Raw genomic sequence first — 24487 nt, forward strand, 5'->3', positions numbered from 1 at the left:
CTAAAAGGATAATTCTAAAAAGTCAGGCTTGACTGGACTTGTGACAAAGACAAAGACTTGTATAGATTTTTTTACCTTAAATATGAAAGATGAGTACTTTTTTGCAATAAGGGATGTCTGTCTTCTGTGTCTGTTAGAATGGGTTATTCAGTATCTCCCGTGCAGGAAGCTGGGGTTGGATGCTGGGCCAATCCAGTGGTAAAAGATCTGTAAATTCCCTACAGAGACTTGCTCTTTTTGGCTGGAGGTATATTGGCTTAGAGAGACTTTCTTGGACAAGAAGTTTCTTGGAACATGCAGAAGACAAAATATTCTTTGTTTTAGGACAAATGAGTTTTGTTTCTTGCATTTTCATATAAATTTGGTTAATACTCATTTCTTATGTGCGGTCCGTGAACAATGCTGAGCATTTTTTTTCTTTCATTTGTGAAGATTGTACCAACTGTAAACGGTCCTCACACCCGCAGAAAGCGGGACCCGGGACCACGGAGTCGCTCCCTTAATCAACATGGATGGTTCCCTCTGGTCACTCACAGGAAGAGCTTGTCGTAGAGTCTAAGTCTTTTGTGTGTTTCGTTTTCTGGCATGCAAGTTGTTATTTAAACCTATTTTTAAGTGTCCTGAATATGAGGACAAGTCTGCTGCTGGGAGAAGCGAGAAAGGCGGTTTTCTCCGTGTTTGGAAGGGGCCAGTCCTCAGACACCTACAGACGAGTTTGGCCCCAGGCGGCGGCCAAGAGCCTTTCCTCTCTGTCTGATGCTATGCGATACCCGCCGGGGGCAGCGGGAGCCTCGCTCCCCCGGTGCCAGCGGATCGCTCACAGACGAGGCGTGGCCAGCAGCGCGGGGGACCGGATGTTCCCTAATCTCCCAGCTGCTCCAGCCTGTGTCCCCTCGACTCGATGGGTTCCATTTATAGACGGCAGACCGGTCTCTGCCTGCAGCCGGGGAGCCAGTGGCCTGGGGCAGAAAATTCTCTGCTTGAACCTGATACATGCCTGTTCAGGGAGCTGGAAACGGGCTTGTTTTAGAAGCTTCCATGACCTCTGTTCTCCCAGATACAAAAATCGCCGAGGGATGTAGGTCACGCATGTAGGGTGGTTCGGGTGCGTCTGGGAAGAACTGAATGTCCATGCAAATACATGTATTTCTATTCAATCTTTCCAGGGGGAATGATGCCAAGATTCACATAGGGTGTGAGGGAAAGAATCCCATGTAAAAAGCTGGCACCTCCCCGCCCCCCCCCAAAATCTGTTGCTAAAGGTTTCCACTTTGACCCTGGAAACAGTCTCTCTTGCATTCTGCTTGAGTAGAATAACCAGGGTTTCTAGAAAATATATCTATGCGTTGACGTTGCCAATTGGCTCTTAGATGATCGGGGTCATTCTTACTGCCTAGAATTTCTAATTAGTTCAGCAGTGCCGGCTACCGACTCGGAGCAGGGGAGAATTCAGACAAGAACTGCCTAAAAGGGTGTTCTGAAGACAGACAAGAGGACCGAAGTGTTTTTGGCACCGCGACTGATGAGAAGCTCGGCGACTGAGCCCTCAGTGCCCAGAGCCTCCCCACACGGGCCGCAGGGGGCACGGGGTGTCTGGGGGCCAGCGCTGTCCCCGGACAGCACGCTGGGTCCTCTCGAGGCGCGGAGGGCACGGGATTGTGGGGAGTATACTTTCTCCTCCGCTGAAGGAGGCAGCGTCCAGGAAGCCACAGCAACGTGCGTGCGCGGAGAGCTCGTTCGAAAGCGTGTCCTGATGCAGGAAGTCGAAGGTGGGGCCTGCATCCCTAAGTTGCGCCTGGCGGCCCGGGCACTGCGTCCACGCGCCATGCAGGGCGGGTCCAGGTCCCGGCAGGACAGCAGCGTCGCGAGCTGAGAGGGAGTGCCTCTCGGACGTGCATCTGTCTGCCCCGCCCCCTCCCAGCGCACCGGGGACACTGTGTCCAGACACAGCCTGTTCAGAGTCCCCGCTCACTGTCTTCCCTGCAGGCTCTCCCCACGCCACCCCTCCCTTGCCAATATGGCTTTTGTTTGATTCATTGTTTAGCAAGAGGCACCCACTTCTCTCCCTGGTGCGGCTCAGAGGCATTCCTGGTCTACCATGCTTCTTGTGTTTCAGCCGTTTTCTGTCTAATTTCCCAAAACTTAGAATTCACACTTACTTTTCAGAACAATTCCTGTTGGGTCCACAACGCTTGGTAAGACGTCCAGCACTTAACGGCGATGGCAGAATCCCCACCCGTGGCCCTGTGTCTGCACCGGCTCTCCCCAGCCTGGAGAGGGCCGCTGAGGCCAGGGGTGGGGGGGCTCTGGCCAATGTAGCCCCCAGGATAAGGGCCCCCAGGGACCTCGGTGAAATGTTCAGCAGTTGCTGAGGAATTAATGATTGTGTCCCAAAGTCAGACTCCTTCCACAGCTGGGAAGCTGCATCCGCAGGTCGAAGCAGTTCCACATCTTAGTAGCAATGAGGCGGCTCTCGTTGAGCAAGGGGGACGGAAGGTGCCCCGTGCCTGTCCTGGACCATAAAGCCACGATGGCTGACATGGAGTCTGGCCACAATGTGGGGGACCTGGCACCAGAGGGGCATCCTGGGGTGCCTCTGAAGACTAGGTTCAAATTCACTCCAGTCCAAGATGCCCTCGATTCCCCGATGGTGGTGACTACCTGGAGGCCTGGCCTTCCTCGGCCTGGACACTGGCGGCCTCCGTCCCCTGGGCTGGAGCAGTGAGGGCCTTGGGTCGGAGGGCAGGGAGGTGGGTCTCTGTGGGGGAGGCCAGTAAGGGGTAGCAACGGAGCGCAGGACGGCCCGAGGGGGAGGCCCTGGCTGAGTCAGTTCTCTCCGTGACCCGCCCGACTCTTCCTCTCTTACCACGTCTCCTTCGTGGCGCTTGCCGTAATCGAAAGCGTGTAGGCTTCTGTGCTCATTTGCTCGGTTTTCTTGTCCACCTGCGTACAGTCTGTTCCCGGCGTTACACCCGCGGCCCAGCACAGTGCTCGGCCCAGAGTAAACATTCGGTGGAGAAGGAAGGAAGGAACGAATGGGCGAATTTGCAAGGGGAGGAGGGGGGCATAGGGTCTCCGAGAACCCTGGGGCTGTCGTGTTTGATAGAACTGGGGAGCCAGGAGCCCCCGCACAGGCGCAGCTGAGGGTAAGGCTCCCCCTGACCACTCCGAGCGGGAAGCACACGGCACAGGCTCCTTCGTCCTTCTGGAGCCTGAGAGGCAGCAGTTCCTGCGGGAGTGCGAGGACACAGGGCCACGTGTGCGTTGGGTTCGGGCGTGCTCGGGGCGGGTGCACTGAGCACTTGGTGCAGACCCTCCCCGGCATCGGTCTCATTTGGCCGTGAGTCCTGCTCCGCCCGGGGATGAGGGACATGCCCCGCGCTCAGTCGGGCGGCTGCCGCGTGGCTGGGACGGGGACACCTTCCACACCTCAGGCTGGGTCTGGGGGAGCCTCCGGCCCTGGTGCTCAGCACCGTGGCCTCCGTGGGGCATTGGGATGGTGAGTGCAGTGACTGGTGCTGCTGCAGGGGGCGTGGGGAGAGCAGGGGGCAGGGGTGTTGTTCTAGAGAATGGTACTGACGAGAATTCAGACTTGACACGAGGAACTGGTGGAGAATTCAGCCGGCGCTCCTGAGGAGTCCTGGAGCTGCGGACGGGCTGCAAGCCGTCCTAGAGACGTGGACATTAAAGGCCTAGACCCAGGCCAGCTTGTCGTCTTTGAGGGGAGTGTGCAGTGGGAGGAAACTGGTCATCTTTACTAGGGAGTTGACCAGAAGGCTCAAGGTTTGTCTCTGGTTGTGTTCAGCAGTAAAATCCAGGGGAGACCCGAGGGCTTGGGGCAAGGGCAGTGGTTGCTGGGGTCTTTTAGTATTCTGTTCTGGGGATGCAGACAGAGGACCCCACAGAGAGGTTCACATACCCACATTCAAGGTCTTCAGGAGGGCATTCGTATCTTGAGAACGTTCCAGAGCTCACGTCCCATCAGGGGAATACCGAGGCTCAGGTCTGAGATTTGCTCAGTCTCTAAGAGACGTCTGGAACACATGCTCTGTCTGCCCTAATAAAGTAAATACTTGTGTTCATCCTGGAGATCTGGCATTCCAGGCCGTGGGGCTTAGAGCTCTTGTAGATGTCGGAATCCACAGGACTCCCTCTGTAGGCGTGCGAGATGTCAGATGCTGATGGGAAAATACACACACACACACTCACACACACACACACACTCCACACCCCATCACACGCACATACACCATATCACACACAGACATGCATGCACAGGGTTGGGATCTCCATAATGGAAATCGGCTGTGGCTTGTAGACGCAGGCCTGCCTCACCTCCTGCGACTGGGGCCCCGAGCCATGGCACTTGGTCGAGGAAGGGCCAAGGTTGGGATTTATCAAACTTGTGAGTCCCAGCTCCAAAAGCGAAACAACATTGTTAGATTTTAAGTACGTTACAAAGAAACTAAGTCCACTGCATATCCTAAGCCTAGGACAGAAAGTCTGTTAGATCGATTGAAAGTCATTTCAACCAATGGTTTATATCCAGGGACTTGGCAAGTGCCCTTAAAATCAAAATTAAAAATAGCCTCCGAAACACCAGATGGAGAATGTGAGTTTTTGCTTTCCCCTGTAGTCCTTAGGCTGAGGAGTCCCCCTGCCCTTTCCAGACAACTGGCAAATGAATTATTGTGTGAACCAGGGACACCTGCCAAGCCCCCTGCTCGCTTCTCAGTTGTACGTACTACAGAGTGTAAATGTGGCTGTCCATCTAGAGTCCCCCTTCAGCGTTCAGGGCAATCCGCAAAACCGGCAGCCTCGCGTGGGGCTGGATTTATAAAAACCAGTTATTCAGAACGGTGGGATTTTAAAAAGCGCCCCACGATAGATAAACATCGAAGCGTGAAAAAATCGGGAAATACCGAGCAACATATTGTGAGGGTGAGAAAGGACTGTAAATGTGTTTATTTTTACCCTGTGGAACTCAGACGGTCTCACACAATGATAACCGAAAGATCGCCCAGGAAAGGGATTTATCGTTTCTACAGAAAGAACAGGGAGTGGTTGCGTGGTCTTAGGTAAAGCGTGGCCAGAGTCCCTGTGTGCCTGTCCAAGGCTGCACATGCAGGAAGGTGAGCAGGCGTCGCCGAGGGGGCAGCCGACACCGCGACCCTGGGCGCGTGGACAGCAGAGCCATGCCAGGAGCGGGGAGGATTCTAGCTGACGCATTAGCACGAAAAACAGACAGAAAGCTGACCAGAGGGAGTCCCCGAGTGACCATCCTGCTTAGTCATTGAGACCCAACTTAGAAGAGAATGGGACAGATGTGGCGAAATGCACTTTTGTGCCGAGCTGGCACGGTCTGTCACTGGGGAGTGCTGCTTGCGCGGGGAGGTTTGGCTCAGCGCACACCGGAAGCTGACCATGGCCGGTGTCCTTGAGCTCCCCCCAGCTGGGCAGGGTCTGCCAGGCTGGCCGAGGGTGACAAGGGTGACGAGGCAGACAGGGGTTCTGTCGTGCAGACGGGGGAGGTAGGGCCAGTCAGGCAGGGGAGAGAAGAGGGCCGATCTGATCGCCACTTCCTGCCCTATTTCGTGCTCTCGCCGGTCTGAAAGGGAGATCTCCTGATCCGAAGTCCAAGGCCATCCTGTACCTCAAATACTGAGATGAAGGGCAAGCAAGCATGGCCTTGGAACCGTTGGGATTGTCCAGGCAGAGAACTCCCTCCTTCAGCCCCTGCTTCAGTGAAGATCTGCCCAGTAAAGACTCGGGAAAGCCTCTTCCTCCGTCCCTGCCTCCTGCAAACCGCCGGGTCTCACAGAGGGAAGGAAAGGGGTGTCCTCTGCCGGTGCCGCCTGGGATGCCAAGAGCCCCTGCGGCGGGGGGGAGGGTTTGTGAACATTCTGGCGTGTTTGCAAGGTCCTCCTCCCCCTCGGAAGCCCCTTTCCCTTTAGCTGCCCCGGCTCCGTGTTGTAGGATTGGGACTCAGTCCTGCTCACCTTGAACCCCCGCCTTGGGGCTGCCTCCCCCACAGCCCCAGAGCATGAAGGGCCGCCTCCTACATGGAGGAGTACTTGACACAGGGTGTCCTCATGGGCTCCCCTCACACGGGATCCCTGGATCCGGGGAACACTCCCCCCAACTCTCCAGGCCTAGGACATAGCTTGCCGTCCTGTATGGAGCAGACGCCTCTAAAGGGCATTTTGACCATAGAAGGTGCGACACCTAGAGTGACCTTGATGTAAACTCTGGACCCCGGTGATGCCGCTCTGCTGGGGGACATTGGTAGTGGGGACAGCTGCGTTGGGTGGGGAGCTAGGGGGTCCACAGGGACTCTCTGTACCCTTGGCTCCGGGCCCAGAGCTGTCCTAAAAATCAAAGCCTAAGCGTGTTGAATGGAAAGCTGGCCACTGGAGTTGGACGTGCTCTCAGCGGATGAGGCCCCGCCTGTCGTAGCGGACAGCGTTTGGGATAACACGTGCTTTGTGCTTCCTCTGCAGGGCGTGAAGAAGTTTGACGTGCCGTGCGGAGGGAGAGACTGCAGCGGGGGCTGCCAGTGCTATCCCGAGAAGGGAGGACGGGTAAGTCCCAGCGTCGCGGACACCAGACTCTTCCGTAGCCTTCCGTCCGAGACACTGGTGCCTTCAGGCACCTGACTCAGTCAATCCACGCTTTCCTGAGAAATTCAACTCAGACTCGTTCTTCCGTTTCAGAACAAACAGTAACATAATGCAAAGTTTAGTCAATGTATACAGGTTCCAAGTGAAGAATGGTAACTTTTTACGCATTTCTTGTTCGTTATTACAAATAGATACATACATATGATGCAACTGTGTTTTATACCATGATTTTATACAAATGTTCTGTAAAATATTATGTAAAGAAAGCATAATTGGGTTGGGTCTACCCCGCAGTGTAGACATCCCGACTGGAGGGCATGAGCCTCCTGCCATATAGAAAATCAGTCTCACTTTCAAAATTCGTCTGCTCGCCCCCCCAATGTCCTTTATGTAGCGAATTTGATCAGGTTAAGTGGGAGAGAAAGCTCAGTCCCCATCTCCGCCAGGACACCTGGCAGCACCTGAATTATGGTCTAATACTGGGTTTAATGTGTCCAAAGTGACAGGCTTTCCTGTTGCCGGTGAAGCTGATGTCTGGGTCTTGGCATTACTGATTTTGAACAGATAGTATTTGTGTTTCTCCATTTAAGCCCATTTTCACGTGGGGAGCAGTGTTTTGTTTTATGACACAGTCTTTTGAGTCTTCGTGCCTTGGGATCACGCTTCCCTGGGGCACTCCTGCCCGTCCAGGGTCGTGGTCCGGGTTGGGAGAGGCGGTTGGGAGGTGTTGCCTATGCCCCCTGCCTGTGTCACATCAGAAAGTACAGCACCGTGTGGGGGTTCCAAGTGCGCCCCACCACCCTGAGTCCTGTGGTCAGTGTTTGCGGTCCCTGTTCCCTCCACCCAGGAGGAGGACGTGTCTCCGTGGAGCTTGGCCTCTGTGCTGGGCGTGACGTCACACGCCGTCTCCTACCTGAGTCCCCTCCAGAAGCCAAATTAGACTGTGGGCTAAGGAACCCCTTTACAGATGTGTCGGTCTTCCTCCCTCACATGTGACTGACCAACCATCCTTTCCAAGCTGAAGATCACGCGTGAGGAAGCTTCGGTCCCTACATCCTGGGTCCTTCCAGAACCGCAGTCCTGGGGACAGCTGTTGGCTGTTGATGTCATCTAGGTTCCCCTGCCTGGAAGGGGGGCATTGTGCTCTAAGAATTGCTAATTGAAGATTGTGCATCAGCATTTCTTAAGGGTTGAGTGTTTTTTAAATATATGGAAGCCATTTGGTGAGATTTAATATCCTCCTGGGGGTCCCTTGGTATAGACTTCCCCAGCGATGTTTCTGGAGCAGGGATGACAATGGCTCACTGCGGGGCTCTCCCCTCCCCGAGCCCTGGGCAGCCCGGCCTTGTATGGGAAAGAGGAAGACAAATTAGTGGTTTACGAATGTCTGTGGGACTCGTTGAGTGGGAGGGAAGTCGGCTCCAGAGAGCCCCTGCGTTCCTCTCCATGGGATCAGCCAAACAGAACCCAAACAGAGCACGAGGTTACTGGGTCTATCCTGTTTCACTTTTTCATGACTGTTTAATGCAGAACTGATCTATGAGCATTTCCCATGATGGTTTTATGCGAATTTTGTTCTTCTGTAAAGATGGTTCGTTCTATTATTTTGTTTCGATCCAGGGTAATTAGCATACGGTGTTGTGTTAGTTTGGGGTCTGCAGATGTAACGACTCCACAACTGTGTGCATTCCTCTGTGCTCATCAAGAGCAGTGAGCCTTCAGTCCCCTTCTCTGGCAGCCAGCAGTTTGTTCTCGGTATTTAAGAGTCTGGTTTTTGTTTATCTTTTTTCTTCTTTGTTTGTTCATTTTATTTCTTAATTTCCACATATGAGTGAGATCGTACGGTATCTGTCTTCCTCCAGCTGACTTATGGCCCTTAGCAATTTATTTTATTTTAATAGATGACGCCATCGACATAGTTCCGTACTCTTACAATGCCAGGGGTCTTCTCGGAGCAGTTATTAGGAGGGAGGACTTCTGAGGGTCCCTAGGTCTTCCTGATTCAGTAAGTTTGCTTTGAGCTCTGTTTCCCTTTGGCCCTCACAAACACAGTTTGTGCCTAAGACCATTTGTCTACCTTGCCTAGTAAAGTAGATAATGGCCACCTCCCGGTGAATTTGGTTAACACGAGAAATCCAGAGCTCCATACGGGTTTGACTTGCCTCTCCTTCAGCCGGTAGTGATGACATGAAGCTGAGATGTGGCGGCTGGCTGAGTGGTTGGTTCGGGGACAGAGCTGCGTGCTGGCCCCCTTGGGGGCCGCGCCTGTGGGATCCCGCAGGTGCAGCGTGCAGAAAGCAGGCCCCCTCTATGCTTGCCTCTCTCCACACTGCCCAGCACCCCAAGCTGCCCTCGGCCTTGCAGCCCTGAGTTGGGGTGTCTTAGCAATCAGACCCCGGGACCCGGGTGCACCATACTGGGTGTCCATCACCAAGATGGTAGAAATGCTGACTGCGAGTGGTAAGGCAAGGTCTCCAGAGGACGAGAAACGACACCGCGTATCCTCGCATTACTGGGACTGTCTGCTGCTAGGACCCTTGGGTCTCCTTCATCCAAATGCTCATTAAGACACGGTATCCGTCTCAGTTCCTCAAGCCCAGTCTCTGTACGTTAAACATCTGTGAATTCACAGATTTACCCAGATGTGTTCCTGTACACCGCACAGCTATTTCCGTCCTGACTCTTGGACTGATAATATTTTTTAAAAGTAAAGTCATGCATAAAAATAGCAGCTGGGCAGATTCTGCCATCCGGGAGCTGCGTGCAGTGCTCATTCTTTCCCACCGCGTCCCCCAGGGCCCCTCGCCGTGGATTTTCCCCACGGAGCTTCTGGAGCAGGGATGACAATGGCCCAGTGCGGAGCTCTCTGCTCCCCGAGCCCTGGGCAGCCCGGCCTTATATGGACACGGGGTAGAGTTCACTGGCTCGTCACCATGGTAACAGCCGACATCAGAAACTGTGTGTTACTGAGTAACTTTTGGACTCAGAGCAGAAGTCACAAATGCGCTATGGATTCCGACTCCCACTCCCAGTGCATTCTCCTGTCACTGGATGAGTCAGCTCCCTGTGAAGCGTCTTCTGCAGCCCTCCGTGGTGGGTGGTGGGTGGTGGGTGGTGGGTGGCGGCGGGGGCACGGCTGGCTCTCCCGGACGGAGCCATCCTGCCTGTGCGCCAGCGGCGCCCGCAGCCAGGCTGCGAAGGGCAGGGGCCGGGGCCCCGCTGCGTGTGCCGCCTCACTCCCCGGCCAGAACTGGAAGGCACCGAGGATGTTCTAGACCCCGTTCCCACGGGAGGGAAGGAGGACACCAGCACGGGCGTGAATGACCTGCTGCGGTTCTGTCCCGGGCAAGACTCAAGTTCTCAGACACTCTGATGAGCTCTTCTCCCAGTGCTTGTCTTCCGCCTCCCGTATGAAGGAGGTTCCCCGGGGTCGGGGGCGAGAGCACGGGCAAGATGAAAGAGGTCTGGCCCTCTTTCCTCAAGTTACGACTCCCTGGCCGGTTCTCCAGCCTTCTCTTCTGCTGCTCAGGGAGTCAACATAACTTTAAGAAATGAACGAATATGGGGCCCCTGGGTGGCTCGGTCGGTTGGACATCGGACTCTTGGTTTCAGCCAAGGCCATGATCTCAGGGTCATGAGATCGAGTCCAGCGTCAGGCTCTGCAGTCAGTGGGGAGGCTGCTTGGAGGTCTCTCCCTCCCTCCCCCATGTGCACGCACATACTCTTTCTCTAAAATAAATAACCTTTTTTTTAAAGAAAGAAATGAATTAATACTTGATTGACGTTAAAAGCTCTGCATTTAAAATAACCTATTGTGTATATATTGTGGTAATTAAAACTCGTAAGTCCTAATTCGCAATATTCCACAAGGTGATAGGCACAAAGGAAGTCAGCCTCCTAACTTCTCCGACTTCCCACCGCCAGCAGTCCTACGGTCACAGCACCAGACAGCAGTGTGGCCCCTGACCTGTCTCTGTTTTACTCTTTCTTTCCTTATACATTTTATACTTTCCCTTCCTCTGAGGAGGTGGAAACCCGTTGGATGGACAGTATCTGAGTTCATTTCTGTTGCAGAACTTCTGGGGAGCAGAGTGATGCTGCAGGTCACTCCAAGGTCAGTAGTACAGAAAGCGTAAGGACGGTAGGCGAGGCGTCTGGTTCAACAAACAGAGACATCTTTGTCTTTGCTCATTAATGTACCTGAAAGGTCGTGACACTCTCAGGTTTTTCCAACTGAAGTCAGTTTTAATTCCTTGTTTCCATCCCTTAGACAGGTTCACGTCCCCCAACCCTTTGGCTTCGACTGTCCACTTGGGACAGGCAGGTAATTCTAGCTTTTTAATGCTTCAAACTTCCCAGGACACCTGTTGCCCTGGGCAGTCAGATATTTTAGACATTGGTAAAAACCAGACACTGTTTAAGCCCAAATGGTGAGGAATTGTTGGGATGGTCAGGCTTTAGTGGGAGAGAGAGAACCCACGGCTCTGACTCTGTGCCGGCCCCCACGTGAGTGTTTGGGCGTCTTCCGCATCACTCAGCGCTCAGCCAGCCACGCTCGCCCCCCGAGGGCCTGACAGACACCCCCCCCACCGTGGGCCACAGGACAGAGACGAGTGTCTCCCAGGCGAGGTGGTCACAGCCCCCGACAAACCGGGTGTAGCTGTGGTGTTCTTTCGTGCAGCCGAGAGTTTCCCACAGTCTGTGGGTCCCTGGACTTGAGTCAAAGTATGAGTAAATAATTCTTAACCTCACAAGATTCCTTAAATTCAACAACGTAAATCAAACCAAGAGAAACCACAGAGACGCGTGAGGGGGGCGCGGGGAGAGCAGACAGGACTCCGGGAGGTGGGTGGGGGCAGGTGGTGGGCACGCGGGAAGGCTCACGGTGTTTGGCACTTGGGGTCGGCTCAGAGGGGCAGCGGCCAAGAGACAAAAGAACGAAGCCGAGACCTGGCCCCTGGGGAGAGCAGCCCAGGGCCACGAAGACGCATGCGGTCGGCAAGGTCTTCTCTCTGCGGCGAGCGTCAGTCTTGCTCCTGAGTGAACCTTCTACCCTGTGTCACCAACATAGCCGCAGCCTGCCATGCGAATAGCCAGGATTTCACAATAAAATGGAAATGTCTGCGTACAATTTGAGAGCTGGGAAGAGCACCGCAGCGCCACAGGGAGCCTCCGTTCGTGGTCCCCACTTGCCGCAGGTTTCCATGGCAACGCAGGGTACCGTCCGTCATCTGAAGACCCTCGCCCGTGGGGTTAGGAGCATCGGGGCTGCCGTGGCAGATGCGTTCTCGTGGCGCACTCGGAACCCTTCACAGAAGCCACGTCCAGTATTTCGTGCGCTGTCCCAGCCCAGAAAGGACAACTCGGAAAGAACGCAGACGTCACCTGCGTGCTGGGCTTAGCATCTATCCGCTGCCCGCACACCCTCTCATCCCCTCTCAGTGTCCTTTGGTTGTTCTTAGTGTGCGCTGGGGACAGGTGCTGGCTCCGGCTCCTCCTCCCACGGTGGCTGCACAACTCGCCTGCGTGGTTGGTCTCTGCAAGGAGGGTGGTAGTCCAGCAGGTGTAGACAGCGTCTGCCTAACTTGCTGATTACACGTAGTGATGCACTTTTCACGATTTCTGGTAATTTATGGAGGGGGGAGGGGCAGAGGGAGAAGGACAAGCAGACTCTGCACTGAGCACAGCACCCGATGCGGGGCTCAGCCCCCGGCCCTGAAATCATGACCTGAGCTGCAACCGAGGATTGGACGCTCAATTGACAGGGTCACCCTGTGCCCCAGGGACGTGCTTTTAAGGAAACCCCAGCTTCCTTTTAGCCGTGGAAGCTTCCAGGCCTGTAGCACTCCAGTAGGCCTCGTGCACCATCTGCAAACCAGGCACTTGTCTAAGAAAGGAGGTGCACGAGTGAACAGGGGTGCTCTGAGAGCCTGGGGAAAGGGAGATGCTAGTGGGAGGCGAGGTCCAAGAGGAGGGGTCAGGGACAGCGAGGTTGTGTCTGAGTCCAGGGAGGTGAGAAGCCGTTGGGGAGACATCGTTGGAGAAGGCAAGTGACTTAGAACTCAAGTCACAGAGCTCTTCATGTGCGGACGATGATGAGGTTCCTGTTTCCATGATCCTTCCACTGGGGTCTAGCTCTAGTCAAAGAAAACGCCGTGAAACTTACACACGGCCATAGCTGGCCTCGAGAATTTGAAAACAAGCGTATCCATTTGACACACGGTGATTACATCCACCACACGTTGACTCCGGCTCGCACCAGCCGTATGGAAGTGAACAAAGCCGTCCGTATCCCTAATCCTTTAGACCTTCCTGCCCCCACGCTCTCCAGAGGAATTTACTGCAAAGATGGAAATGTCCTATATCTTCGCTGCCCATCCCGGCTGCTTGAGCATTTGAAATGTGGGTAGTGAAACTTTTCATTTTAGTTAATGTTGGTTAATGAAAATTCAGATTAAATAGCTCCGTGGCTACCGTGTTGGGGGCCACGGTTGTAGCGAGCGTGGATGTGGAGAGGAGGGAGCCAGGGAACTCATCGTGAGTCTAGGAGAATGTTCTAGGTGTCAAGTCCGAGGCAAAACAAAGCATGAGATGGAGTCAGGCTTTTGTGAAGTAAGACCTGCTGCTGCACTGCGACCGTTACACAGAAGCTGTTGACTCAGAAATACAGAGACCTACGAGCAGGGCACGTCAGAAGTGGGGTCCGTGCTGAATGTGGTTCATCGCAGCCTCCCGGGGACATTGGCATTTCCAGTGCGAGCTCTGATCAGGGCCTCCCCTTTGGGAAAGTCCTTGTCCAGTAGCTTTGGTCCAGCCCTCAGCTTTGGTCCAGCCCTCAGCATCAGGACAGCAGGCTAGTCTCCCTCTCTTTCTCGCAAGTAAGCATTTCCTCAAAGCAAGGCTTTCAAGACGCTGTTGCCGAAATGCATGGACGGTGCAGCCAGAGGAGAGAGGAGCTGTGGCAGGCACCCCGGCCCGTGTCCACTCTCGCCAGCCCAGGATGGTCACGATTTCGTTTCAGAAGGACCATCATGATATGAGTCAGGATTTGATAGAAAACAAGCCAGCTTGGAGCTCATCCAAATGGAAGGATGCATGGTTAAAATTCTTAAAAAACAAAATTATAATACCTCGTCATTGAATGGACTCAAAGAACATCGTTCTGGACAGAATCTGATCGTTGAAAGTCAAGGCTTAGAGAGAAAAATGTGTCTTCATTACCATTGAAATCACCATGTTCCTTACGCCTGGGACAGACTCTCCTGGGCTGACTCCTACCTGTAGGACCAGAGTTAAGCAAGAGCAGCCGTGAAAGCCCCCGATGAGAATTGCCCACAGCGGTGTGCCACCTCCGGAGAGCGGCCCGAGACTGGCGCTGGTGACGGCCAGCAGGAGCTCGACCGGCGAGGGAGCCAGCGGAGGACACGGTTCCGACAGGAGCGGTCTGTGTGCACTGACCCAAGGTGGAACACTGACACGTCGGCTGTCTCGGGATCGGAGTGCAGAGGAAGAATTTTAAATGTTTTCCTGCTGGATCTGTCCGTTACTCCCTCTTCTCACGAACACACGAACCCCCCAAACAGGTGCGGTGGTGGCCGGCACCATGTTCCTTCATCGGGAACCCGATGAAGATGAAGCGGGAAGAAATCCTGCTCTTGACCCCAGGTGGGGCTCGTGGCAGGTGGTTGCTTTGGCGCCTCAGACACCACCGATCTTTCTCGAAGGGTCTGTGACTCCTCGGGGTGGGGGGGGAAGGGGGGCACTATCTCTTTCTGAGAGAAATGTGCCTCCGAGCGTTCCCCTTGGAATTTACACCTAAACAGACAAAACGTTGAGTAGACATGGCCAGAGCCCAAGCAGAAGAGGGAGCCGCGTTGAGAGAAAATTTTTTGTACTTAGGCAAGTCTCTGTTCTCCCAGACCCTGACCATAAACTGTGATCAGATTTTGTGCTTGTGTGTGCAGAACACGAACCCGTTGGTGAAAGTCTGGTTTTTGCAGAAGCACAAAATTGGCCCCGGGAGGCTGGCCGGCTGGTCAGAGCCGGTGGAGGAGCCCCTAGGAGCTCCCCGTGGATTCTGGGTGGCGGCCAGAGCCAGCAGAATTGTGAGGACGCAGGCCGTGCACGCCAGCCTCTGGCCCTGTGGGTGACGACCAAAGGATTAAGTGGGCTCTGGTCCAGAGTTGACAGTCGGAGGAAAATGGCCTTTCATGGCTTTAAGGAAAGTAGAACGTCGGTTCATGGCCGGGATAGCGGTCACAGCGACCTGGTCGTGTCTTCATTGAAAATCTCACCCACGCTCCAACGGACTGCGGAGAACCTGGGGAAAGAGCAGGACCATTTCTGCTGTTCTCCAGGCCGCACCAAAGCTCTGCCTTTAGAAATCCTTCATTTTTCCTAGCGCCTAATGGAACGTTTCGACCAATATAGCATTAAAGCGTTTCCCCTTTTCTGTTACAGAAAGCGCCAGTCTTCAAAGACTTTGTTTTGTTTTATTCATTTCCAGTTCATTCTTAGTGAACAATTGCAGGGGTTCTAAGAAGCCCAGAGCAAGGTTGTTACCAAACATGATCTGTTTTCCAAAAGCAACTGCAAGTAGAAAGGTTGGCTCCAAGTCTGTCTTCTCTCACGCGTGGGACGAGAGTGTCTCCCACCGTTCGGTCCCCAAGGAATGAGCGTGAGCGCCGCACCTGCCCACAGCGTTCTTCGGCAAGTGCTTCCCGGGCGGCCGGGCTGACGGGGGGCCCGACGCACTTGCGGCTGTGTCTACACCCTCTTACGACAGACCGCTTCCGTGGCCCAGAGAAAACCAGGAGAGCGGGGGGCAAAGTTTTGAAGTTACTTTTTGTTTTCCTCCAGAGATAGTAAAATAGTAACCAGAGAAAAATGGCAGAAATGACCAGACCAACCGCCTTGCACACATTTCCCGTGCCCGAGGGCCGTTTGACCCTGCACCTGGATGAGCACGTCTCGGGAAGGTCACGGTGCTAGCGAGCCTGGAGGCAGAGGGAAGGAGGGAATTGGCTCCTCTCGTCTCTGCTCCGTGTTCTTCCCCCGCAAGTCCGACGGCGTCTCCCTTGTCCCTGATGGGCACAGACGGAGAGGCCGTGTACATCCCTGGCAGTGGGGTGAGCGTAAAATGAATTTGTTTCTAACCGCTTTGGGCATTTCAGAATGTCCTTAAGAAACTGCCTGACCTGAGATCCCAAGTAGCCTGTGATCCTCAGCCCTCTGGCATCCCACCCGAACGAGTCCATTGTGGTGTAGACAACTGAATCATTCAAGTCCTCCGATGTCTGACTCATACGGGAAGTACAAAGCAGGCCTTTAAAAGGACATATGTCCCCACTGATGGGAAAGGTCAAAATATCCCTGTCCCTTCCCTCTCTGTGTCCAGCCTTAGAGTTTGAATTCTAGAAGAATACAAGCAGGAAGAGCCGTCCCAGTAACCCACTACAGACCCTGTATTGAGGACCGTTTCCTCCCGAGCCACTGGGAGGACCTTAAAGATCCCCCATGGAAACAAAAGTTTTTGTATCCAAAACACTGCGGGTATGGATAATTCCTAAAGGGTTGGAACCAGAAAGGGGGGGTGGAGGCAAAACAAAGTGGAAATGAGATGGAAGTCATTAATGCTGGGTAAATAATGTCTTTGGCCTCCTAGTCCTCGGCCGCCTGGTCGGCGTTGGTGTTTTTTATTAAACTGTTGTCTTTGTGAGGCCTGTAACGATTCTTCAAACGTAAAGTCTGTTTTAAATAAAGAAACAGAAGGACGAACGAATTTTAGGGTGAGCTGGGGCTCTGTAATAAAAATTGAAGTACCGGCGTGTTTGAGCTCTGCATGGTAGCAATTAAGTTCTTGTTTTAAAAAATACACTTCAAGTGGCGATAATGGCGTTTTTAAGGCCTCGTGAAGATAGCACTCGTATTTCAAAAGAGCCCTGACGTCTGGATCACTGTGACTCAGTGCGCCCGTGTGGAGCGTCTGTCAACAAAGGTAGCGACTCTCAGATTTGGTACATGTTGCCGGGGCCCCTGAGGACCCACAAGTCTGCAATGAGAATTCTGTAATTCTCGAGGAAGCAGTTGTCTTCTGTTAACATCCTGCTCTGCAGCCCAGCCCAGGAAAGGGGGCCTCGTGCCCGAGCAGGAGGCTGGGGGGGCTCCGGCCACTCCCCCCAGTGGTGGAGGGGGTGCTGAGGAGGAGCCCAGACAGTCCACCCAAACCTGAAACAGGACACCAGGCTTCCTGCACTTGGAGCCCTTGGGGTGAATTCCTCCTCCTTCAACACCTGATATTTTACAAATATTTGTATTTCTCTCCAGAGCACGATGGAATTATGGGTCTAGGACAGCAACAAGCCTCCCCACGGTCCCACCCAGGACGAAGGGAAGGAGACAGGAGACTGATGAGAGCCCTTTCTGGTCTTGGAGGGCTTTCCTGGAAAAATAAACAAAATTCAGAATAGATTTATAGATGTCCAGAGTAAAGTCCATCTTCAAAACTCCATTAATGAAAGCATAGGATATGATTGCATAAGAAAATAATCTTAACTCCTAACTCACCGTTGAACCAAAGAGGTTCAGCTTTCCTTCCACATCAGAACTCTCCTTTGAGACTTGCCAGTAACACTGAGGCCCCCTTGAAATTTCAGAACAGTAAGATTCATTCCATAGGTTTCACTTAAAAGAAACCCAGTAGTAGACATGCCATTGATAGGACCTTAAGTAAGCCTGGTTGAGCCTCAAGGATATTCCTTTCTGTCCCCATGTCTACTTCACATTTTTCTTAGAACTGATTTCTCCTTTAGTTGGTGTTTTTATGAGCTTGTTTTGCCCTGAGAGAGTGTTGTTTGAAAGCAAGGGATGCCCAGGGCAGGGACATCAGCCTGTTTCTCGAGTGTTTCCCAGGAGGTAAACTGCAGAATGTCCTGAAAACACAGACGTAGCCTCCACAAGTCACAGAAAAAAGTTCTCTTAGTGCCGTACCTGTATCAAATGTAAACAGTCCTTTTTTAGACACTCAGTCAAACTGGAGGGAAGGACAAAGCTTGAACTGAATCATAGCATGAAGGTGTTTCATTTGGAACCCAAGAAGGCTAAGGTATCGCTCGTAGCTACAACGCGAGTGTATGGATATCTTTGTGTGTGCGTCAGCCATCATCAGGCCACTGAGGTTGGTGCCTCAAAGAGCGCACCTTGGACACTACTGATGGGCGGCTCCTTGCCCAGAACCACCATCACAGCGCACAGGAGGTGGCCCCACACTGAAGCATGTGCCATGGCTGCTCTACCAGAGCCCTGGAGGAAACTGCCCCCTAGGAAAAGCTTAGCTTTGACACATCTGCTTCCCTGTAGGAAGGAGCCCTCCCCCATCACACCCACCAGTACACACGAGTGTGGATGCCCCAGATGTTGATGCCCACATGCCACTCTCACCCAAGCCCCTCTGCCCCAGTGAGCTTTCCTTTGCTCGTCCCTCTGCCAGCCCTCAACCAAAGCTCCTTCTCCTCCACATGTCCTCATCCCAGCAGGATGTAGGAGAGCACGCAGTCTCCTAAGCCTTAGCATATTAAACTGTCTCATGTTGCTTTCATGGGACCCCTGACTTCCTGACCCATAGGTCATAGGAAGACTGCCACCTCATCCTCATCACCTTTTTCCGAGTTTCTCACTTTCCTACTTCAGGCCTGGCCACCCGATGTCAGCTGAGCTTCCAAGCAGCTGCCTGACCGGTGCTGAGGGCATGGGACTGTTTTTTCCCTGGATCTGGATGTTGTGCACCTAAACCCCGTCATGAGATCCTATCACCCCTTTTTTACCAAACATGCTCTTGCATTGACTCGTACGAGCTGTACCTCCACCCAAAAATCTGGGGGGGGGGGGTCTTCAGTAAGTTTCTTGTTGTGTTCTTTTTTGTTCTTGTTTTTTGACTGCTGGTCTCCCATGCATACAATTAATTTTTGAACCCTGGTCCAGGATTTTGCTCTGACTTCTGTGAGGCTACTGAAGGATGCAGCCAGCATTTCTGACTTGGCATTGGAGGACATGTGGGTGTTCTGCCCCGAGTCTTCTCTCTTACTTGTCCGGTACTGAGCTAATTCAAACCCAGACATTCCATGAAGATGGCTGGTAACCAAAAAGGAGATTTCTAAATGTTAATTGCCACGGGTATTTTGGGGACTTTATTTTGAGGATAGCACTGATGAAAAGGGGTATGTGGCCATCTGCATACCCTTGAGTAGAATAAGCAGACTAAGGAAGTAAACAAAAAGAACTTTGTGGATGAAAACAAACTCCTCAATTCCAGAAGATTAAAAAGACTTCTTTAGTAGAAGGAAATAAAATTTAACAAAATGCCCTTCAAAAATGTCAGTTATCTTGGAAGGAAAGATGAGTAATGGAAATCCCATGTTGATCAGAAGGATGAATAGATTAGTCCCATGAAGCTGGCATTGATGGAGGGCGCGGGCCCTGGACTGCCATCCGTGTCCCTTCCCCGCAGCCGCGGGAGCGCTCGGAGAAGCCTTCCCAGAGAAGATCATTCCTCTTAGATTAAGGTATATAGATACATAAATAACCCCATGATTTTGAGATATATACATCCTCTCTGTGTGTACATACACATATGTCTATTTACAGATCTTTGTTTTGTATATTTTAAGTTCATTAAACATTTTATCTCTGATGTATGCGTGTTTCCAGGAGAGCAGCACTTGCTATCATAGAAAACCCTTATCACGTGCTCAACATGGCATTTTAGTTATTTTTAGCATTTAGTCTTATCTTAGAAATTAAAATGAAGCTTCGTGTATATTTCGAATGCTTTAAAACTTTATCAGGATACACTGTTGCCTTTTTACATTCATCAAGTTTTTATATCCAACCTAGTCCAGATGTTCCTAAACACTTTGTCCAAGAATTGACGATTATTTTCAAAACCAGTGAGTGTTCTGGATCTTCTTGTCCTTTGGGCACGAATACCCCCCATTCTTCAGGAAACCTGGGGAGGTATCACTGTCCTAGGAGAGAACTGGAGAATCCAGCCTTTCTCCTCTGTTCTGACACTGACTGTTCCAGGAATTCAATGTGTCATTCCCATTTCCAGCCGCACGCCCCAGTGAGCTCTCTACCCTGCTGGCTGTGCGTCAGCAGGAACTCCCAGAATAAACCGGCAGGGAGTTGGCTCACAGATAGGAAGGGAGGCAGGGGCTGCGGGCACTGCCAGGACCACACTCCCACCCGAAGTGGACTGGGGAATCCCCTCACCTTTGCTTTGTTTTCAGAAAAGGATACGACATCCCACTCTGGGAGTTTCCAAGTGTCCTTACTGTATTTCGCGGAAATTTAGAACATGAAAGAAACAAGTACAGTTGGGTCTTTCAAGAAGTTATTGACAACGGTGCCATTAATTTCCCAGAGCCAGACGCCCTGGGGCCCCACGGAGCACCGTGGAGGTGGTTCCTTTGAACGTGGGGACACAGGTCCTGACATGCGGTGGGGTCATGCACCAGAACAAATACTTTCCCAAAGTCTCTCAACAGACAGCTTTGTCCTAGAAAAAAATAACTTTTCCGTCTCTGAGGACCAAGTCAGACTGACCCATTTTACCTCCCTGTGGCTCGTGAGCTATTTTAGAATCGGGGAGTCTCCTTCTGACAGGGCAGGGCGAGGAAGGGAGGAGGGCCGCTCCGTGGAGTTTGCTGCTGGGGACTTTGCCCCGTGTTATCGTTTCAATCGGATCATCAGTGTCATGCTATTGTTTCCAATTCAGAGGCATCTTACTGTTTGGATAGAACTGTGATTCGTTTCTAACATGAGCTATTTCTGGAAAGCAAATAAGCTTTTTTCCCATCTATAATGATCTTTTGTCCTATTGCCAGTAGAGAAACCTGGAAAGACAAAATTTCCTATTTAAACTGTAGTGATTTTTGCTCTGATACTTTTCTGCAGTGTTTTAAATCCCATCTGTGGTCACTATAGCAAAACGTGTGTATATATATATATATACACACACACACACACACACGTACATATATATGTGTGTGTATATATATACATATATAATTTTAAAATCTTCATATGAAATAATCATTAGTATCTTGTTCCATTTTTTGAACATAGCAGGTGTTTCCTATGCCTTCTTGGCAGGCTTTGTTGTTTTTCTTTTGTTTGTGTGTCTAAATTTCCCATTGTCTGGGGCACGCTGTTATGGGAGATTATTGTTCTGGTTCACATGGTTTTTCTTCCAAAATGTGGTGTGGGTTCTGTTGTATGTTGGCCACTATGGAACGATCTTCCCCGTTTTTAAACAGCCATATGGTTTAGTGACTAAACATTTATTTTTGGCCACATAGTATTTCTCAGAGGTGGGATGTCCGCTACCTGTTTTTGCAGTTAAGGAAGAATCTTAATGATCTGACTGTAAGTTCTTCCTGCCAGGGCTCTTACTCATCTGGGGGCCCTGTTCTATTTCAGTAGCTCATTTGGGCTGCAGAATGCCCGGATGGAGTCAGGAGTCCCCCACACATGCTGCCCCACCAACACCAGCGTGTTGGCAGAACGTGTTGTAGGTGGGAAGGCGCGCCACACGTGGCAGCCTTCTCAGCCTCCCTGACAGTTAATTGGACGTTCGGTGGCTCATATGTTGGCAGAATGTGTTTTATCTTACCTTCACCGAGGGTCCATCGGAAAGGGTTCCGGGCCGTGAAGTACCAGACTCCTTTGCTCTGCAGAGCAAGAACCAGACTGTCTCACGGAACCTCCCCAACGGGAAGAGCCAAGAAGCAGTCATTACAGTCAAAGCACTGTCCTGGGAAGTTCTGTACCGCATAGGATTGAAACCAAAGACTTCACCCGTTTCTGCAGGAGGCTTTGTTACACCCCGAGGGCGAGGGACACCCCGGCTGAGAGACATGCCTTCTGATAGAGCCGTAGCTCACAAACACTCGGCTGGGCACACGGGACAGAAATACCCGGGGAATCTGAGGTACCCCTGAAATTGTCACCGACTCTGCTGGATTTTGTGTGGGAAAGTGTCCCATCTTCACACTGTCGTCTTTCAGCAGCTGTTAAATTGTCCTGTCTCTGTGATTTTTTTTTTTTTTTACTAAACCGTAAGTTGATGGGACACGTGCTCGGTGAGCATCTGTTCTATTTGTACTTTTTTGGGTTCTGCAGCTCTTCAAGGAGATGACATAGTCCTTGACGGCCGCAGTCTGATTGTGTGCATCGACAGTGTGGACAGAGAACCCTGGAGTATCTCCTCAGATCGCGCAGCTTGAGAGTTCTCAGCTGTTGTGTTAACATGACAACTGTGTCATGTTCCGTCTTAACACTTGCTGTGGACTAAAGGGAGACAGAGGTCGGTGCCCAGTTGGGTCTCCGTGCGCCATGATGGCGCCCAGCCCTGCGTCACTTCCTGGAGGTGAACCGTGGGCAGGGTGCTTGCCACAGCTCTTGCTTTAATTCCCTGTCCTCACAAGAACCTGTGAGTGGCCCCTGGTGTACATTGAGGAACCCACATCGAGAACAAGCAAGTGAGCTGCCCACAGCTACATCGTTGGCGCCGAGGGGACCCGAGGAGACCCGGCCCCAGAGCCTGCACGCTTGTCTTCCCCGGCAGGGGGAATCTCAGGATGATGTTGCACATATGAAACTCAGTTGTTCCTAATTACTTTTTCTTTCTCAACCTATAATTTCTGCGTCAACTATTTCTTTTTCTAAACAAAACCACTAAGCCAAAGAAGAAACAAAAATATATAAAGCCACAATTTTGTAAATTAAAAATCCATCCCTTCCCCATCTGCTCATATTTCCCCTCCCTCGTCCCTCTGGAGGCAGCTCTGTTCCGTGACCTGGCAGGTCTCCAATTTGAAAACCAGGAGGCTCTCCAAATGCGTTCTCTTTGTTTCCCTGCACGCCGACAGCTCCGCTCCCACTCGGCCCCGCCTTCCTACCCATCTCTGTGTCCGCCCGCCCCGCCCGAGCCCCGTCGGTCGCCCTGTCCTGACTGCTCCGCCAGAGTCCATGAATTACGGGGTTTTCTGCTCTCTCCAGAAACATCCCGAGTTCGAGAACCCCCTGGCCTGGAAGTTTTTCAAGACAGTCTTAGTATGTCGGGGGTGGAAGAGAGGATGTGCCCACAAGCTTCCTTGGAGGCTTGTTCAGTCCCAAAACTAATTCGGATACGTCCTGGCTGCAGGTCCTTTCTAGACCCTTCTTCTAGGGCCCGTTCCCTTTAGAACCCGCCTGCTCGCAAGGGGAATAGGGGAGACATTCTGCAGCGCAAGGGAACATGTGCTGCTGGCTTGCGGCATGGCTGTAAGACGTCGCATGGCCATGGTGGGCGGGAGGTCAGCAGGTGGAAATCTGTGCTTTGGAGGCGGACCCCAGCTCTACGACTATGTCTCTCGAGGGCAGAGGACTCATACTTGTTCCTTGACCCTCGGTTTCTTCTCCTGTGAAATAGGAGAGTGGTCCCGTGCCAAGTAGCTCCAGGGACGTAGAATTCTTAAATGCCTCGTCCAGTGTCTGGCGGGTTCAACGGAAGGTGGACGCTGTCGTGGGCTTTGTTATCTTTCCCCAAAATGCCACACGACGTCCTCATTATCACATAAAATGTGAGTCGGCTGGACGTTTCTGGGGTGGCCGCGCTGATGGGTGAGCACCCCTCCGGTGAGGACGGGGCCATCGGTAGGGTGGGACGCGTGGAGCCGCTGAAATTCTGTGACCACAGGAGAAGCTTTTCAAGATAAGCCCCGGGGCCACGTCTTTAGGGAATCACGCGCACATGCTCCTTTTCCTGATCCGATGATGGAGAGATTCGGGACAGTGAGTTCAACTTGGTAAAACGAGACTAAAAATTCAAGTAATAGAGAAACATGTTCAAGAAGTAAAATCTCAGGGCGCCTGGGTGACTCAGTGGGTTAAGCCTCTGCCTTCAGCTCAGGTCATGATCTCAGGGTCCTGGGATCGAGCCCCGCATCCGGCTCTCTGCTCAGCGGGGAGCCTGCTTCCCCCTCTCTCTCTGCCTGCTTGTGATCTCTGTCATATGAATAAATAAAATATTTTTAAAAAAGAAGAAGAAGTAAAACCACCTGAACCCAGCCTTCCCAAAAACTAGCCTAATTTATAGTTAGTTAACGGTTCTATTCGGACAGAATTTAAATGTATTGCAAGTGCGGTTTTTTTGACAAAGCTTTTCTTTGCCGAACTTTCCAGGTTGAAAAAAAAAAAATTGCTTATTGTTTTTCAAGATGTTTTTCTATTAGCCATCAAACCCGGACTGGAATAGAGAAGGGTTTGCCCTAAGAAAGACCAGAAAGGGCTTGTGGGAACCCGTCAGAGGCCTGAGCACATCTTAAAAGAATACTAAAACTGCTGTCACGTTTTCGATGACTCTGGCAGAGGGGATGGCCCAGGTGTCTTGGATCAAACTACAATGTGAAATAGAGAATTTCAACAGGCTTCATCAGGCCTCCGTTCCCTGGGAAGAGTGTCTTCTGTTTCCTCTGTTTAAAAGTGAGATGTGCGCGTCTTTCATTTCCCTCTGTTTCTGTTGGCTCCTACCCTTGTAAGAGTAAGTATCGCGGATTTGCTCATCACAGAGTTCACAAATTAAACAGAGACATCAGCAAACAGAGAGAAGAAGGAGAAGGTAGTGTCCAAAGGAAAACAGGGAACAAATTCAGAGATGCTGGGGTCTGGGAAGGGCCTCTTCCCAGCCTCCTGCGTCCCCGGAGCTGCTCCCCAGGAGGGAACACGACTATAGAATTACAAGAAATCAGGCAGGCTTTTAAAGTTGGCTTAAAGAGCTGGGAAGAAATAATAAATGAAGCAAATTGATTACAAGAAACAAAAATAAT

The 24487-nt window shown here is 52.0% G+C and overlaps 1 protein-coding gene across 2 annotated transcripts in view; it reads left to right on the forward strand.

Annotated features, from left to right (window-relative positions):
* The window catches only part of COL4A2 (collagen type IV alpha 2 chain), a 154154-nt gene that overhangs the window by 37380 nt on the left and 92287 nt on the right, over nt 1-24487 (forward strand). For both annotated transcript variants that reach the window (XM_082701005.1, XM_082701006.1), the window contains exon 4: nt 6501-6581. In XM_082701005.1, coding sequence (XP_082557131.1) covers nt 6501-6581 — 81 coding nt within the window. The remainder of the gene's footprint in view (nt 1-6500; nt 6582-24487) is intronic.

This window comes from Mustela nivalis (assembly GCF_964662115.1).
Source record: "Mustela nivalis genome assembly, chromosome: 15".
Classification (NCBI taxonomy): domain Eukaryota; kingdom Metazoa; phylum Chordata; class Mammalia; order Carnivora; family Mustelidae; genus Mustela; species Mustela nivalis.